Consider the following 18,623-nt stretch of genomic DNA (forward strand, 5'->3'; position numbering starts at 1 on the left):
CACCCTCAGCAAAGCTTCCTCCACCTTTTTTTGTTTGTTTGTTTGTTTTCTTGTGAAATAGTGATGATGTCAATACAGCATATCTCCTTCCACAGCCTTGACATCTCCTTTCAATTGTTCTTTGAGAAGCCGATACAGTGAAATCCCTGGAATTATGAATGGATCTGATGCTGGCCATTCATGTTTCAAGCCAATTGATTGTGAATAAAGCTGTCTTGAACTTATATTAGGCAACAAGGAATTCTTGATGCTGCTATTGATCTGCTGTGTAATGTGAGACTCATGGTATTAGTCACCACTGCTTTGCTTTTCTCATCCACAAGAACCAAACTTTAAAAAGTGTGCTGAGGGTCATAAATTAAAGAGATTCTTTGAGCATTAAGACCCAGATTCTGCTGCCTTCATTAGTTGATATCTTGCAGCACAAAATAGATTCATTAATCCTCCAGTAATACACCGTGCAACGTGATGGACTCAAACATAACCTGATTACTGGAACATCAATGTTGACCAATGTGAATCTGCTGCATCTTGCACATAAACTTTGTGTGTGAGCAGATGAAACACAAAATTGATCTGCTCCTTAAGCCAATCATAACTCAACAAAACATTAATGACAAATGGCAGAATGCCCCAGCCATCCTTCCAGACAATACTCCAGATGGAAGTCATTGGATAAAGAACAGGAATGTTTGGCAGAATGCGAAAAAAGAATAAATTTGCTACACATCACTCTTTTTGCCTGACTGCAATAAAGTAATTGTAATAGAATGTTGTCACAGGATAATGGTCTCCTGCTGCTTTAGAAATGCTTTGCAAAACAGATGTTTACTTTCTCTGTGGGAGACATTGATCCCGGGACAACAATCTTTTTTATTAAAGGAAAATTAAGTACTTATAGGTTCAGCAGTACTATAAAAAGATCATTCTAAAAAGCCATGCCATGTAATAGGTGAAATAATATCAAATATATATGTGATGTATGAGATATATGCAACTAATTCCTAAGAGGGATTAATTCAAATAGTCTCTTCTGGCAGCTCTGCAACTAACATTTTCTCAACACATGCAGATAGGACGATGCAGTGCACTATGATGAAGTTGTTTTTGTTATTTTAATCTTCCAAGGCTCTATGAACTGCAGAAAATCAGCATTTGTAAATAAAAGTAATAACATAATAATATAATAATGGCAAGTAAAGACCATGCATTTTCTGTCTGAACTCAGTATTGTGAGTTTTGCTTACCAGCGCCAAGACAAGGTTTTGGAAACACATAAAAATGTATAAAATCATAGAATCATAGAATAGTTACTGTTGGAAAGGACCTTAAGGTCATCTAGTTCCAACCCCCCTGCCATGGGCAGGGACACCTCACACTAAACCATGTCACCCAAGGCCCTGTCCAACCTGGCCTTGAACACCACCAGGGATGGAGCATTCACAACTCCCCTGGGCAACCCATTCCAGTGCCTCACCACCCTTGCAGTAAAGAACTTCCTTGTTATATCCAATCTAAACTTCCCCTGTGTGTTTCAAAATAATTTTCTTAGAAGAGCAATTATGCATTAGAGATTGTAAAAGAATTCAAAGTATGCATACACATGCACACATTGCATTCTGTTGCAATGATTGAAAGGTTACATAGGCATTATTTTTGTGAACCTTTTACATTTTTCAGACACTTCTATTCATTCTGTAATGTGCCAACTAAAAAATTGGGCTGATGAGACATATATGAATGAAGAACATTTGTTCTCTTATGTGCTGTAACTGCCTATGTCTATGCGCTGTCAAAGGCATTTGACTGTCAGATGAAGCAGCCAACCCTCTGTGGTATTTAGCTTTAGCCAAGGCTGTATCTAGATCAGGGGGAACAAAATTAGAATAACTAACCAGGGTCTGAATGACTTGTTGGCTCAACAGACTGGCCTCCAGACCTGCATCATCTTGTATCTTCTGCTGTCCATTCCTATTTAGCTCTAGACATCTTGTGAAGGTGTTTGGTACTTTTCCAGCTAGTGCCTCTATTCAATTCTGTGTATTTTATATCATGAATCCCAAACAGAGTTGCAGTATGCAAACTACTGACATCTTTGTAATCAGATCAGGCAGGTATCAGGTTTGCTTCCACAAGTTTTAAAGATCGTAGCTAAGCAGAATAGCCAGTGAATAGTGACACTGTGCCTGGGTTTACTCGAGGTGCTGCTTTAGCTGAGGCAATAGACGACATGAAGCCCTAATTGCTTTTTTCACTCTGCATGGTGAACTTCACTGTCTACATGCTGAAGGAACATGTCTTTTACATTCTTGAAAAGAGTTAGTTTGCTATATGAGTGTATTCAGTTATAATGATCCTGATCCAAGAAACAGCCACTGAGGTAAAGAACTTCCCTTCCCATTTCAGGGGTATACATTACATTTCAGGGGTATGCACAGACATAAAATGAATACGGCCATGGGGGCATGAATTTTTAATGCTGCAAGGGTAACTCAGGAGTTCTGTCAGACATTAATGATAACTTGCATTGGAAAGTGCTACGTTAAGATAAAGAGGAAACTGAAGACTTAAAAAGTGTCAGTTTTGTCGTCTCAAAACCATTTTTCCCTAGTGCTGAATAAAATGCAAATATGCCCACAGGCGAGTTGCTTACCCTACAGCTGAAGTACTGCACATGGAACCAGTTGACACTTTGGTAGTTTAGCAGTTTAGACTTATAAATATGTATTTGCATTTTCAATGCTAAGCTATGTAGCTCTTACCCAGTTGTCACTGTCACTGCATCAGCAAGGAAACCAGTTGAAGTTTGCTTCACTGAGGACTATACGATATGACCAATGAGAAGGAAAGGAGTTTAATGGAAACTGAAGCATGTAAAGAGAGATAACATCTTAACACAGAGCACCCTGTGCTAGGGAAAGTGTTCGACACCAAAGCACACCTTCCAGACCCCTTAATTCCTGAATCCTCTCAATAGCAGGAGCCTGGCTGAAGAGCAGGCAGGGGCTTATGGCACAGGTCTCAAAGAAACTGTTAAAATGATGATTTCTTCAGAAGGAAAAAGGAAAAGGCAGAGTAACTGTTTCATCTCTCTGCACTTGGGCACTGACAAATACTGTTTATTCCCTAAAAGAGGAAAGACAGAGGAAGGCATTGGATCTGAAAGCTCATGTGTGAATTAACTTTCAGGTGAAGTCATGTCTGGTTCCTGTCCTAGAGCTGTTGAGGGCATCACCAGGGCTGCAGAAAGAAAGTCTCTGTATCCAGGCATAATATTTAGTAAAGGAACAGAAGGTAGTATGTACCACTCTGGCTTTATTACACATCATTCAAAGGCTTCAAGCCCTAGAAAGCATGGCAAGATGAAAGGAGATTCATTGCTTATCTTACTCCATATATAAGAAAAAAAAAAAAGAAAGAAAAGAAATAGAAACTGGGTGAGTCAAGAGAAACAAGGATGGCAACATTGAAAGCAATACCATGGCAAAGGGGTGTTGTGCCCTTGTTAAAACCAGCATGCTTAGCCACAGACCTGCGCCCCTTCTTGAAAGGAGATAAATGGTTTCGGCTGCCTAGGGCTGAGCTCAAAAGCTCCTTCCTACCTGCTCAAATCTTCCAAGTCTCTCCAATGGGTTCTTGTTTAGACATTTAACAGGATAAGGTTGTAAAACATACATCATAATACAAGGGATAGGTACAGTAAAAGCTATCTTAAAATCGCTGCCCTTTAAAATAAGTTTTGTTTGAACAAAGGTAATGGCAAGCTGTCTTCCCTGAAGGTAGGACAAACCACTACAGCTATAACCACGTTTCCTGGCAGCCTTTCTGCTGACAAAGGACTATGTGGGGTTTCCATTATTGCCATGAAACTCCCTAGATGTCTTTAAACTGCCTCCATTGGTAGGGAAAGCTGGGAAAGAGACGGTGCCATCCTGTATCCAAGCTCCTCTGCTGTGTGTCCTTTACCCCCTTCCTTTCTCCTTCGGCAAGGCTGTAGCACAGGGCTGCTACAGGGGAAGGAAGTCAGCTTCCTCTTTCCCTTTTTGGACATGACCTGCATGTCCATGTTTCTTTTTCGGACATGACTTCGTGGGAGCAGCGCTCTCACAAAGATAAGAACTTTTGCCTCTGAAAACCGATGGCAGCATCAGGAGTTCCCAGCTTTCAAAACCAGCTCTTTCCTAAGCTTCAGCTTCCGAACGCCACTCGGGAAAGTTCGCTGCCGGCAGCAACTGCCCGGGAAACGAGCACCGGTTTCCCCCGGCGGCAGGCGCAGGGAGCTGTCCAGCACCCCGCGGGACGGCCGGCGGCAGCGCGGAGCCGGACCCGGAGCCGGAGCCGGGGCGGCCCTACCTGGAGGACCCCCGCGTGCCCCAGCACTGCGCGGACACCACCGCTCCCCGCGGGGCCGTGAGGGGATTTCTGTCCTCTTCCCCGCTCCCCTTCCTCTGCCCCCAGAGCCCAGATCGGGGAGCGGAGCGCCCTGCCCTCCCTCCCCGCGGCCGGCTTCGGCCGCCAGCTCTCCCGGGCGGCGCTGCCGCGGGCCGCTTCGCCCCCGGCGCGGGGGAGCGGGGCCGGAGGCGGCTGCGAGCCGCTACGAGCGGGGCTGAGCGCGGCAGCCGGCGAGCGGGGCGGGGGGAGGCGGAGGGAGGAGGAGGAGGGGGAAAGGGCTCCGAACAGCACGTGATTCCCGCGGAGCGGAGAGGGAGCCGGGGGAGGGGAAGCGAGGGCGGGCGGCCGAGGCGGAGGAGGGCAGCAGCCGCCGCCGCCGCTTTAAATCCTCCCGGCGCGGCGCCGCGCAGCACCCGCTGCTCCCCCGGCCCGGCGCGGCGGAGCGCGGAGCCGGGCAGCGGCGCGGGCTGTGCCTCCCGGCCAGGGGCACCCGCGGCCATGCGAGGCGGCCGTCCGTGCGGCCGCAGGGCTCGGCGCTGCCCGCCGCGGCTGCCCGCCGCCCCGCGCTGAGCAGAGCCGCCGCCGCCGCCGCCCCGCGGCACCATGTCCCGGCGCAAGATCTCCTCGGAGTCCTTCAGCTCGCTGGGCTCGGACTGCCCGGAGACCAGCCCTGAGGAGGAGGGCGAGTGTCCCCTGTCCCGCCTCTGCTGGAACGGCAGCCGCAGCCCCCCCGGCCACGCCGACACCCCCTTCGCCGCCGCCGCCACCGCCGCCGCTGCCGCCGCGGCCAGCGCCGGGGCTCGCCGCGCTCTTCGCCGGCGGCGGGTCAACCTGGACTCGCTGGGCGAGAGCATCCGCCGCCTAACGGCCCCCGCGGTGAGTGCCCCGCGCCCGGCTCCGTCCCCGTCCCCCCCGCTGCCGGCGGCAGCTCCGGGGGTCGGGTGTGCGTCGGGGCAGAGGAGGCGGTGCCCGCGCCCTCCTGCCGGGCGGCCCCGCAAACCTGCGGGAGTGACGATCTCGGCAGCCCGGTGCTGGAAATCGGGTCGGTCGGCACAAATACGCGCGCTGCCGGTTTAGCTGGGTTTGTGGTTTCCGCCGAGTCTCTAAATTACAGCAGTAAAATCATGAAGTGCTTATCTCTATCTGGTGCTAGCCACGTTTTCGTATAAAAAGTTACATCTCTGTGATACGCGGCATGCACGTTCTTCCTTCAGCGTAGGGGAGATGACAACTTCTTGCGTTTGGAGGGTTTTTCTATACTCAATAGGGGAGAAAAAAGTTTCGACTTCGTGTTCAGGAATATTTCAGCAACAGATTTCTCTGTGCCTCCCAGATGTGCTGACATTCTGAGACATCAGCGTATCCACAATGTAGTTTGAAATCTGTGACTTAACGATTATCTGGGTAGCTACATCTGTATTTGAGAATCAGTGAAACATTGCGTATGCTGAAAGAAGTGAATTTGGGTAGGACCTGTAATGTACGTTTGTATCACTCTATGACTGACATGAGGGGCTCAGGAGTTCTGGTAGATTAATGTAAAACAGGAGGTCCTTCTCCAGCCCTTCTGTCATGATTGTGCTGCACCTGTGTAAATGCCTCTGTGACCATCACTACATTTTCCTCATAAAGGTTCAGCTGCATCTGAATGTTTCTTTGGTCTCTGAGATATTTTAATGTGTTTATGTATAAAACATTAATGGCAACAAGTAGTCTTGATCTGTAAACCAGTTGCTATTGTGGCATTGGGTCATCTTTTTGACTGATGTTGTCCAGCTTTGGAAATTAAGTCTCCTCACTATCAGCTGTCACTTAGCTTTGGTTTTAAGGCATTCTTTTTTTGGGTGTTTCTTGACCTGTTTGGCTGGGAGTAGACAAGCTGTTTAATGGAAGAAGTTAGCAGAGCATTACATAGCTAATGGTCGTCCAGCTTCAGTGACGACTTTTCTTTCCCACGGATTTTTTCCCTCGCCACTGGGAATCTGGTCTTGTAATGCTAGTATTAATAGACGATATCTCAGGTGACCCGTCTTGTTTTAGTACAAAAGAAAAAAAAAGCTATTTAATTTTATAATAATGCAACAGTATAATTAGAGCATGTGTTACCCAAAATATTAGAATTATTCCGAAGTAGCTCAGTGCAGTATTTTTAGATAACCTCAGTATTTGTATTTTCTCAGCTTTGACTGTTACCTGTATTAAGTTGCTATAAAAGACAATTACAGTTTTCCAGCTTTGATGGACTGTTGAATGTGTTTTCAAAATAAGCACGCTCTTTGAATTAAAAGACAAGGAAAACTTTGGTAGATCTTACTGTCCTCTTTCTTCCCTGCTCTCAGAGAAATTTCATTTAAGTATGCAAAAATTTCATCCAGCCTGGTTTTGATATCCCAAACAACAGCTTCCATGGTTTCCTTGGGAGCTATTTATAGCAATCCTTATTGCTGAACAACTGTGCTCTTTTTAAATTTTAATGTGATACATATTGCTTAAAATTTCCCTTTTTATCTTGGCATCGTAACTGGTGCTTCACTCTCATCTTACACATTTTGGCATAAATTAATGTAATTAAGTCTAAAAGTCATGTTGTCACAGTCCTGGTACACAAAGAGAATCAGTCTGCTGTCTTTTCATTTTTCATTCTGAGAAATCACTGCTCAGGTGCATTGTTATTTTGGTGCATCCTTTTTTTACTAAGAATCTGTTCTGTGATACGGAATAGATGCCTTCTTGTAACAAGTCAAGTTACCATATGTGTAGTGCTTTGATATTTTTTGCATATCTGCTAATACAAATCAGAAATAACTTTAATCAGAAGTAAAAAAAAAAAAAAAAAATACTTTGCCTATAAAATTAGTGTCAAATGGGACTCATTTCCATTATTTGTAAAATTGAAAGGCAAGCCTGAAGGTTGCATTGACATGTTTCTTCTGAACAAAAAGCTCTAATTATATCTTCATTCTATGATGCTATCGATATGGGTCTCCAGTAACTATATAAACATGCATCTATGTACATAGGAGTGTGTGTGAATGTATATACTACCTATATTGCCTGCAATGGCTTGATGTTTTCCTTTCCAGCAGGAATGCAGCAGCAATTTGTCCCTACTGAACACTTTCAAAGTTGAAGGATGCTACAGGCTCTTTAGCCTTAATTTTGTGCTTTCCTTCAGCAACAGCTAGGATTGAAATACTGACGAAAACACTTTTTGTGTGTTTTCACCAAGGAAAATTTCTGTGTGTGTGTTTAACACTGCCGTGGCAGAGAGATCTCTGGGCCGGTGGTGTTTCAGTGTGGCAGTAGCTGGGGCTACTGAGAGCTGCTCTAGGGATGTGGGGAGCTGTGAACTGAGCAGAAGGAGCGCCCAAAGCGTGAAGGAACTGAGCAAGAGAGGCATCCATGGGGCAGAATGGCAAGAAAGCTGTGCAAGCAGGCTAGGCCTTATGAGTGGCAGTGCACAAATGTGTATGAAAATATTAATATCTTCAGCACAATGCATTCATGAGTTAGTACAACTGTACTAATTGTCAATGGAAAGTAATTCTGTAGAGTAATATTCAGTAATGCAGTGTTTGAGGTGTCTTACACTAAAATAGTGAAAAGTTACTGCATTTTGTGAGTTTTTTGCACAAATATTACTTTTTCTGCAACTGTGGAAAAAACCTGAAAAGTGAACCTTGCTGTGTTGCATCACTGAATCCAGCCCCTTCTGCTTACTTGCAGAGAACAACTTCTAGCACTTTCCAGCACACATGATTTTCCAACTTTTCTCTTAAATACCACTTCAGAGATTTTTCCTGCAGTTGTTATATTAGAGGATGTTGGGCCCTGATCCTCAATCAGCACAGGGTCATTTTATGTTCCTGTGGGTTTGTAAATGTTCCCTGATGTGCCTGGATGATTGAAGGTTGGACACTGTTCATCTAGAGCTTGCTTTGCACAAAGCTTCTTTTTTTTCAACAACCAGAACTAGAAGGCTAGTTCTTATAGGGCTCAACTCCCACCAAAACAGCCACATATTTTGGGGAAAAGCATGTGGTGACGAGGAGGGTCAGCAGATTTTCACATGTACCCTACTTCTGGTGTTTGTGTGTGCTGGGGAGGGTCAGGGAAGCAGGGTGTACTGGGCCAGGAGGCAGAGCAGCGGTGATGCAAGAAGAGAGGCAACTCTCGGTCACAGCCGCACTCAACAAACTAACCATGTGTATGATGAACATCACAACGAGCTGCTGCCCTGTGGCCCCCTGAAGTACCATTTTGCTGAATAAGCAGGAGCACTGGTAGCAGGAAGGTTGAGGGTCCCCCAGCAACAGGGCATAGCCAGGTGCTGCTGTCCAAAGGGTCAGGGACACTCTGCCAAGCCATGGTGTGCTCGGCATCTGAGTGTGAAGATGATGTTTTGTGGCACCAAACTTAGTGCCATAATGCCGGCATTGCACACACTCAGCTGTTGTGACTCCTTTAGTTCACAAGATCACAGACAATGGTGCTCCATGCTTATTGCCCATGTCTGGCTCTGCCTTCTCACAGCCCTTCATCCCTGTGATGTTCCCACAAAGCTGAGCCTGTCAGTGCATAGGCAGCTCCTATCCACTCTAACGTGTTCCTAAATCATGTTCCCGATTGGGCACAGATGTCCCTTCTGTCCTCCTTCATCTGAAAGACCATCGAAGAGTCCTTGGTTATGTTCTCAATCAAATAAATCTGGAGCTAGATCCCACTGCTGTCAAAACAACAGGTGCTCTTCTCACTGGGCTGGGTTTAGTGGTTTTGGAGATAAATACTAAAATAATTATATGTACATCACAAGCAAATTTAATGATAAATTTTTCTTTTAATTCCAGCTTTGTTGTTGTGTTCCACTTTAAAGGATGAGTTTTACACCCACAGTGATAGAAATTTTGATTAATTATAACTAAAGATGATGACAGTATATGCTATTCATTATCAGCATATTTTTTCTGCCTTTAAGAGCTCCACTGTACAGGAATGATATCCTGGCATCGATGGCCACAGTTTTATTCTTTAGTGTCTTGCAGCAATTTTCACATTTGCTCCAGTTCTATCTTGACTTGTATCCAATACCAGGCTGAAAATAGAACCAAAATTAGGGAAAAAAGAAAAAAAAGTCACTGATTTGAACAGTCAAATACTCTGCTCCCATCTAAGGGACATGGACTACCCTGAAGAAGCTGCAAGTGACTGGGCATGCATTCAGAGGAGACTGCGTCCCCCCGAGTGCTGTACTGATCATTCTGGAAAGAGAATTACAACATCACACAGCATTAAACTGACTTACATTTCCTTTTGATTTTCTGAATGGCTTATGTAGCTCATCGCTTGAACTAGAAACATTAAGTGAAAATTGCTTCTAATATACTTTTCTGTTCATTCAGAATTATTCCTGCTATTTTTTAAAGGCCCAGTTGGAGACAAATTAAAGTAAGAGCATTTTTTTTTCCTGTTTAATTTACAAAGCTGCCACCAAATAGTTTGAATTTAAGAACTGTCTTATTGAATACAACCTTTTTCCTGACAGTGGAAGAAAAGCAAATCTGAAGACAGTCGTTTATGTTATCGTGTAGGCTATTATTTATGTCACAGGACTGCTGTAACTTTAAATTGTTTAATTGCAAGTGAATTCTCCAGTGAGTGCTGGTGCGGTTTTGGCAGAGAAGTTGCATTATAGCAGCTCAAATTGAACTTGGCTCTATCATAAACCTCTACCACTTAGTCTTGAGGGATAACTACTCTTTTTAGTAGCGATAACAAACTGTTGCCACTAGCAGGAGAAGTAACCAATCGATTTTACATGAGATTTTGAAAACATTTTGAACAAGTATTCTGAGCTCCTTATGACTCACATCAACTCATCAGGTATATGCCACTTCTGGCTATCTTGCTCATAAAGTATAATAAAATCAGACTTTTGCTGAGTATCTTTCAACTTAACAGAGAGAAAAAACATTTATACACAAGGTCACGCAAGCAGTCCACAGCCAGTCAATCTGCTGTTTAATACCGTGGAACAGGGCTGTTTAAGATGTCTTAAACAGGAACATTCTGGACAATGTTATCAATATGAGCACCATGATGGGCTTTGTTTGTTTGTCTTGTTTGGTAGTTTGACATCTCATTTAACCTCAGCAAACGAAATATTAAACAAATGAGTTAAGCTGCACCCAACAGCCTGCAGCCATTGTATTTACCCTGATGAAATTTTATTTAGGGTGAGTTTATTTGACATTTAGTGCTTAGAACAAATAGGAGAGAAAGACGTTGTAAAGTAGGAGGGAATGTTACAATCATCAGTATGTGCCCTAATAGCAGCATGCAGTCATGGTTACATCACTGTGAGGGTGAATGTCCTTCATTTGCAGCTGCTTGAGCAGAGACAGTTTCCACTTCACAGGGGTCCAGTATACTCCTGGGGAAACTGTAATGTTAACAGAGGAAATCCCTCTTTTTCCTTCTACCTCTTGTGCTAATATTAAAGGCTGTTATAAAATGCTTTGAGTAAACAAAATTGTTCCACCTCATACCCAAATTCTTTCTAGACATGTCTGCTTGCTAACTCTCAAACTGTAAGTTTCAAAATGAAGATTAAAAAAATCTGTGGTTTGTCTATAGGTCTCAAGGGATAAGCAACTTTGCAGCTCTGCATATAAAATTAGGTTCAGTCATACTGAGAAAATTGGTTATTTTCTATCCCAGAAGAATAAATTCCTTGAGAAGGTCTGACGTGTAAAGCCTTTCATTTCCTATCTGTCTGCTAGAGTAGCGCCGATGATTTTATGTAGTAGATGTGAGTTGCATCAAAACATGAACAGGTAACATTAGCAATAGATCATGTATTATATTCTCACCTACTGAATAGATTCTTTCTGCAGCGCGGACAAGATCTTCTATCCATTTTAGATATGGTGAAATTCAAAGATGAACAAAGTGATCTCAGCCGGTATTATAATGGATAGCACCCTGAGATATTTATCCTTCGCTGTCAACGAGTTAGACTAGATGATGTAATAGTCAATTTCCATCCATAATGTCTGATTCTTCTCATTGAAAGGCAGCTGGGGATGCAGGAGTTACAATTTCTAATTATTATTTAGTTCTGCTTGATTTCTTCAGTGTTTGCATTGGTCTAGCCATGGGATAAAATTCTTAGTTTTAATGTTATTTAATAAATTAAGGCATTTTCTGTGATGTGCACAAGTATATACTCTGAGAAGTACCCCAGTTTACTTAAACTGAGGAGCAAAATGGTTTCAGGTTTAGGTAGTGCTGGGCTCAGGTGCTTAAACCCTTGTTGGACCTGTCTGGATCATTGTGAGCTGTTGCAGGGCAGCCTGTTTTGCCTCCAGCTGTCAGTCATCCCGCTCTGGATCCCCAAACAGTCCCCTCCTGGGGATTCTGCGTCTTCTTCTGCATCTCACCCAAATCTGGCACTAGTCATGGTCTGCAAGCAGTTGCAGATTAAAGCACAAACTTCTGGAATTAGGAAGCTGCTTTATATGAAGAAAAATACATTTTTAGCTTATACAGTTACAGAGAAAAAAAGGGCTGCATCCTAAAGGTTCAGAAACTAGAGAGTAAAAATATTTCTTTTCCTGATATTATCAAAAGCACTATTAAACCCCAAAGAGGTTTTTTTTTTAAAGATTTTTGTTATTTTCATCTTAATTATGTTGGGGGTCTGCTTCTGCATTTCTGATTTATGTCTGTGCCTTTTCATACCATTCTTCAGCTATTGGGAAGGGGACAGGGAGGGAGCCTGGCTGTGCAGGATCTGCACGGACCTGCTAGGGAGCCTTTTTTCTTTCTCCATCATCAGAAAATTCTCAGATGCCAACGGAGCCTTCTTTTCTTTTCAGTTCTTCTTTTCCCTAGTTGTATCAATTTCAGTGCTTATCTCCCTACTCCTGGCATTTGGGAATGTGATAACTGTTTGCCTTCAGCTGGAGCCTTTGTTTACAGCCATTAACACCATTATTTTGGTGACCAGAAGGGCAGGGGAAGAACAGTTTTCCACTGCTTTCATGATCATGGGGTAAATATTAAAAAAACCCAGACTGGATGTGAAAATGACTATTTTTGCTAGTTATCTCTTCTGGATGAGCCAGGTGCACACCTACTCATGTGTGCTTAGAGATCTGTAATCACCTGTGCAGAAAGAATTGACTAAAATTTGTTCTGCAATATGAAAAAAGAAATGTTTCTCATTAGTGAATGATCACCAGCAGTGAATCTGGCAGTTAAAGTCTTGCACATCTGCCGAGTTAATGATTGAGCACTACAGATTTGAAGCACGTAAAACTTTCAGCATCGAAGTGCTGATTTGGCTGTGGTCTGTGGTAATGTGCATCTGCCATATGCAGAAGTGTGGGTTCTTCTAGGAAGAACTTTGCCACTCCCCAGGGCACAAGAGTCTGGAGGAGCCCCCTGACCCGACGGACTTCCACAAAGAAATTGTGACAGAAGCAAAGTGGTTTCTTGCTGAGCCTATTACGCTCTTCAGTGCTTCAACTTCCATATTTAACGTTTTAAGCATTCGATTTTTCACGAGCCTGACTGCTGAAGCACTTCTGAGGCTCAGCTAGGAGCCACTTAGCTTTCCTTGAAGGTCTTTGAAGCCTTGTTAGGGTTAAGGAGAAGCTGTCTATGTACCTGACTGCTCTCTTGGCTCAGACCTTCCTGTTCTGTACAGTCCCCTTGTTTTCTAATTCCATTCGGTTATCTTAGGATGCAGAAGGAATGGGATGGAAAATTTGAAACTGCATGTATGTAAATTTAGACTGAGTCATCTAGGACACTGTGTGTGGGTCTGCCACCTCTGGATGGGGTTTGTCTGTCTTAAACATTTAAAAGATGTCTAAATCTAAAGCAATCACTCAACATATTTTCTAGACAAAAGAAAGAAACGGGTATTTCTAAAGATTGGGTTTTCAGACATGTATTAGATACCAACGGTAGGATGAAATGAATCACTTTGGGTGCCTGCAGTTGGGCGGATGAGCCCTACCTTTTATTTCTGAAGGTGCTGCAATCAATTGAAAGACATTTCAGTGGCAACAGAGAATGGCTAGGGAATAGGCTTAAATCTTTGTCCTTTGAGAAAATTGGAAAGCTTACTTTTAATTGCCTTAGGAAAGACATTTAGAATCATAGAATCATAGAGCAGTTAGGGTTGGAAAGGACCTCAAGATCATCTAGTTCCAACCCCCCTGCCATGGGCAGGGGCACCTCACACTAAACCATGTCACCCAGGGCTTTATCCAACCCAGCCTTGAACACTGCCAGGGATGGAGCATTCACAACCTCCCTGGGCAACCCATTCCAGTGCCACACCACTCTAACAGGGAAGAATTTCTTCCTTATATCCAATCTAAACTTCCCCTGTTTAAGTTTTAAGGATGCAATTAAAGTGGAAGTTCCCTTCCCTTTGTCTCTAAAACTGGCAGCAATGAAGCTAAAAGAAGGGAAAATAAAACTAAAAACCCCCCAACAAACCAACCCCCCCCAAATTCCCCAAATTGTACACAGTGTTTAAACTGGAATCCGTTTTCAAAGGAAGTTGTCTGAATAAAAAAAAAAAAAGGAATATTTTAGGTTCATTTGGACAAGTATCTTCATAAAGATTTTTTCCAATTAGTCATAAAAGTGCTTTTGAAGAGCTATTATTACTCTAGCTTCAGGTCTCAAAACCAATTTTGCACTACTGGAGAGCAGAGTGAGATCTAACAAGCAGGGCAGATTTCTCCATGAGTGCATCCTGCAAACAGCAGTGGCTGGTGGAATAACAGTCACTGCCATGGCAGGGCTGCAATGGTCAGGGATGCTGCCTGCTGGTGTGCAACAGCAGCGAGCTCTGGTTACGGCACTGAGGTGCCACATGGAAGAGCTGCAGTAGACGGTGAGCAGGCTGTACACATCAGGGAGGGTGGAGAGGTCTTTCCAGAGGCCTTGAAGCAGGGCCAAGAACCTGAGCCCCATGTTGAAAGGCAGGAGGTAAAAATAGAGATAACCCTTGAGGGTGAAAGGTGTAAACTTCTGAGATGGAGAAGGCTGGAAGTTTGCTACTTCTGACAACACAACTAAGGCCCCTTTTCCACCAGTGGTTCACCAGTTACACTGCCCTGGAAATAAGTGGGAGAAGTGACCGCCCTTGCAGTGAGGCATCAGAGCCATCTAAGCCTCAACCCTTAGAGGCTTCAAGGCTCAGTGGATGGAGGGATGTTGTCTACCCTGACTCTAGAAAAAGTCTGTCATGGTCTCCCATAGTGTCATTAGAGCCAGACTGGGGAGATATGGCCTGCTTAAGGGGGTGATAAGTGTGCAGAATATTGACTAGACCTGATGGCTCAGAAGGTGGCCATCAGAGTCACAAAGCTGAATTAGCAACTAGTTACCTCTGCATACGCCTCAGAGATTGTTACAGGTGTGAGCAGAAGATGACCAGGATGGTCAGGGGATGGAGCACCTGACATCTGAGGAGAGGCTGGGGGTGCTGTGTCTGTTCAGCCTTCAAGAAAATATAGTTTTGGGGGTATCTTAATGTAATCTACACTCACCTAATCAGGGTGTATAGAGAAGATGGAGACAGACTTTTCACAGGGGTGCAAAATTACATTGAGCAGGAAAGACCCCCAGAAGTTCCATCAAACCTGTATGATTCACTCATTTGGTGATGTATTACTATTTATTATGCCACATTAGGGTTAGCCATGGCATAATGTCTGGCTTCTGAATTAATTCAAGGAAGTCCTATGACCTCTGCCATGCAAGGGATCAGTCAGAATATCTTCAGTGTTCCCCTCTACCTTGTATATCATCATTGCAGATGGAGTTTGGATATGATTTGATGCAGCAATTCTTGGATTAATTTACAGTTAACAATAGCAATACTGGCATGTCACAATTTGATTTGCCTTTAGAAACATTCAGCTGATGTGACTATTCCTTTTGTAATGCATACCAAATATTAGAGAATCGTAATCAAAATGAATTGGTAACATTTGCCGGTTTAGGCAACAATTGCTATTTTATATTTATATTAAGTCTTTCATTTTGAGTGGTCATGAAGCTTTAAAACGTCTCCAGTAATAAGTGCCACTGGGTACCTGTGTGGCACAGACTTATATAGCAGTGGGGAAGGTTGTTATAAGCTATCTTTTAGCTACCTGAAAAGCAGAGTTATTCTTCTTGGAGACGTTACGTGTATCATCCTACTAGGAAAAGGTGTAGCTGTTTACCTCCATCCAGTCTTGCCCCTGGATGAAGAAAAGAGGTGGAAATGTTTTCCCGCTCACCTTCTCTTTCATGGGCAATGCATAGTCAGTAATGGGAGAAGTAGTACAGCAAACTACCCTTGTATGCACCTACGAGGAGGTATCATATCTCTTATCTCAGTTTTGGTTAGTCATGGCCATAGTTACAGAATTACATCTACAGCAAAATGACATTCACCACAGATGAGATACAGCAAACTGAGAAGGTGAACACAGTGGCTTTTGAACTGTGCACAGTGACATGCCATCATAATTCTTGTCACAAGTGAAAAAAGACTTTGTGACTCCTCAGGTCAGTTTTCATACTGGCTGTGAGCACATTGCATAGAGCTCTGTTTATGATCAGAATTTTAATCATAAATCCTATTTTTAGTCTACACGTAATTTCTAAGATCTGATAGGAGATGGCAGTGAAAAGGGGTATGAGTTCATGGGGTAGAATTGTCTCAAAACAGCTAGGCAGCTGATTTAACTTTCAGAAGAGGGAGTTAACATGGAGTACTTTTTATGCTTTCATTCAGCACTGCAGGAGACGGGAGGTCTACTGATGATGGAAGCTCAGGGCTTGGGTTGCTTGTATGGTCAAATCTTGAGGTAATCAAAACTATTATTCCCTGGGTAAGGAGTGCAACATCTGTGTGTCAGGCAAAGACAGTCCTTGGAGGATTTCTCACGTATTGTGAGCTCCAAAACTTCCTGAGAAGATAAAAAGCTATTTATTTACTCTCTGCTGTGGTACCAGGCATTGCTGCCTTCCATACCCATGCTGTAAAGGGAGAGCCAGAAGGGAGATTTAATTTAACAATCAAACATTTCGACCATTACCTGTTTCATGTCAGAGGAGTTGCTGGTGGAGTGCTAATGTCCTGTGTGTAGAGAGTGGGGCTGAGGAAAATGCTGTATGGAGATGGGAGATGGCAGCTTTATGGATCTCTGCTTAATGCCATTTGGATTTTCTTCATTGCTAGTGAGGGAAAAGGCATCTTTTCTGTATGTGAAGACTGGATTTTTCTGCCTGCTGAGAATAGAAAAGCTGCTGAATCTCTTCTAGTAGCCCATCAGGCCTAAGGACTTCCAACACCCGCTGAGTCACTGGGAAGGGGGATAGACATGATGGTTTCAGTCATATGGTGTTTCCACTGTGTTTTCCAAGAGAACGTGTAGCTTTCAGTGCCTTTTAGTGCATGAAACTTAGCTCCCACAGGGAAGAGAAGTATTTATCTGATACAGAATTAGAAAAAAACACAGTAACTCTTTCTTATGTTTTTGTTCATATAATTATAAAATGGTTTGGGTTGGAAGGGACCTTTAAAGTTCATCTAGTCCTAGCCCCTTGCAGAGGCAGGGATGGGCACCTTCCACTAGACCAGCTTGCTCAGAGCCCCCTCCAACCCGGCCTTGAACGTTGCCAGGGATGGGGCAGCCACAGCTTCTCTGGGCACCCTGTGCCAGTGCCTCAGCACCCTCATTGGGAAAAATTCCTTTCTTGTATCTAGTCTAAATCTACCCTCTTTTAGTTTAGAACCATTACCCCTTGGCCTGTCATTACAGGCCGTGCTAAAAGGGGCCTAAAATTTTTCTATGAGTCTGCTCATGCACTTGTTAAATGCATGCTTTTCTACACATTTGAATTCAAAAGGGGAGACATGTTCTTATAGTTTGGTATTAAAAAGAAATTTTTATTATTGTACAAACCTAGTGCAGCCTACTGTATACTTCTTCATTCCTGCTGTCATCAAAACAGATACCTCCTCCTGCAAACTCAGAAGCAAGAGTAGGTAGAAAGCTCACCTCCTGAACTACACAGTTCTCTACAGAATTTGTATAGCAGTAAGCAAAATATGAGACTCTCAAAGATGATGGAAGTTTTAGAATGAAACTCCTCTAGTCTATTTCAGGGCCGTTTCGGATATTACTTTCCAAAACAATTAGATGTCCTTTCCAAAAAACAGGGAAGTACCAAATATCTCTAAAATTTGAGTGTCTGCTGCTTCAGGCCTGATCAAAATATCCCTGTGGGCCTCTGATACAAAAGGAAGGCTTATAAATCTCAGTTGTGTACCTTTGTCTAACCTCTGGCACCAGAACAAAATGGACATGTGAAAAACCTCAGATATTGTACAAACTAGTCTTTTGAAAGAATGATGTTTTTGCCATAAGTGACTTGAAAATTCAAAATAGAATTACATGGATTTCACATTTGCTTTATTTAACAGAGATCTCACATGCATTAATTCAAAATAATAAGTATAGCCTTGGCAGTAGTAGTAAGGAAAATAAAATATATCAAATAAAATAATCTAAAAGATTACTGGAGAGTCACAGCTTGTCAGGAATGTAAGCCAAAATAAATCACATCTTTATAATATTCTGTCCTGGTTTTGGCTGGGATGGAGTTAATTTTCTTCCTAGTAGCTGGTGCAGTGCTGTGTTTTGGCTTTAGTCTTTGATTTAGTTGTTGCTAAATAATACTCACCTAGATCAAGGACTTTTCAGTCTCATGCTCTGCCAGTGAGGTGGGGCACGGGAAGCCAAGAGGGAACAGAGACAGGACACCTGACCCAAACTAACCAAAGGGGTATTCCATACCACAGCATGTCATGCCCAGTATATAAACTGGGGGAGTCACCTGGAAGGGCCAGATCACTGCTTGGGTCAGGCTGGGTATCAGTCAGTGGGTGGTGAGCAATTGTGGTTGCTGTGCATCACTTGTGTTTATTGGGGTTTATTCCTCTCTGGCTTTGTTATCTTTGTTTTAATAATAATTATAATAATATTTTATTTAATTTGTGAAACTGTTCTGATCTCAACCCATGGGTTTTACCTTTTTCTGATTCTCCTCCCCATCCCACAAAGGGGTACGGGGACTGAGCGCATTGCTGCCTGGTACTTAGTTGCTGGCTGGGGTTAAACCATGACATATTCTTTAGTACAAAATGC

General features: G+C 43.4%; 1 protein-coding gene across 2 annotated transcripts in view; it reads left to right on the plus strand.

Annotated features, from left to right (window-relative positions):
* The first annotated feature begins 4,940 nt into the window (after window positions 1-4,940).
* The window catches only part of GUCY1A2 (guanylate cyclase 1 soluble subunit alpha 2), a 151,491-nt gene continuing 137,808 nt past the window's right edge, over window positions 4,941-18,623 (plus strand). For both annotated transcript variants that reach the window (XM_065678665.1, XM_065678666.1), the window contains exon 1: window positions 4,941-5,268. In XM_065678665.1, coding sequence (XP_065534737.1) covers window positions 4,996-5,268 — 273 coding nt within the window. In that variant the 5' untranslated portion in view covers window positions 4,941-4,995. The remainder of the gene's footprint in view (window positions 5,269-18,623) is intronic.

Source organism: Lathamus discolor, chromosome 4 (assembly GCF_037157495.1).
Source record: "Lathamus discolor isolate bLatDis1 chromosome 4, bLatDis1.hap1, whole genome shotgun sequence".
Lineage (NCBI taxonomy): Eukaryota > Metazoa > Chordata > Aves > Psittaciformes > Psittacidae > Lathamus > Lathamus discolor.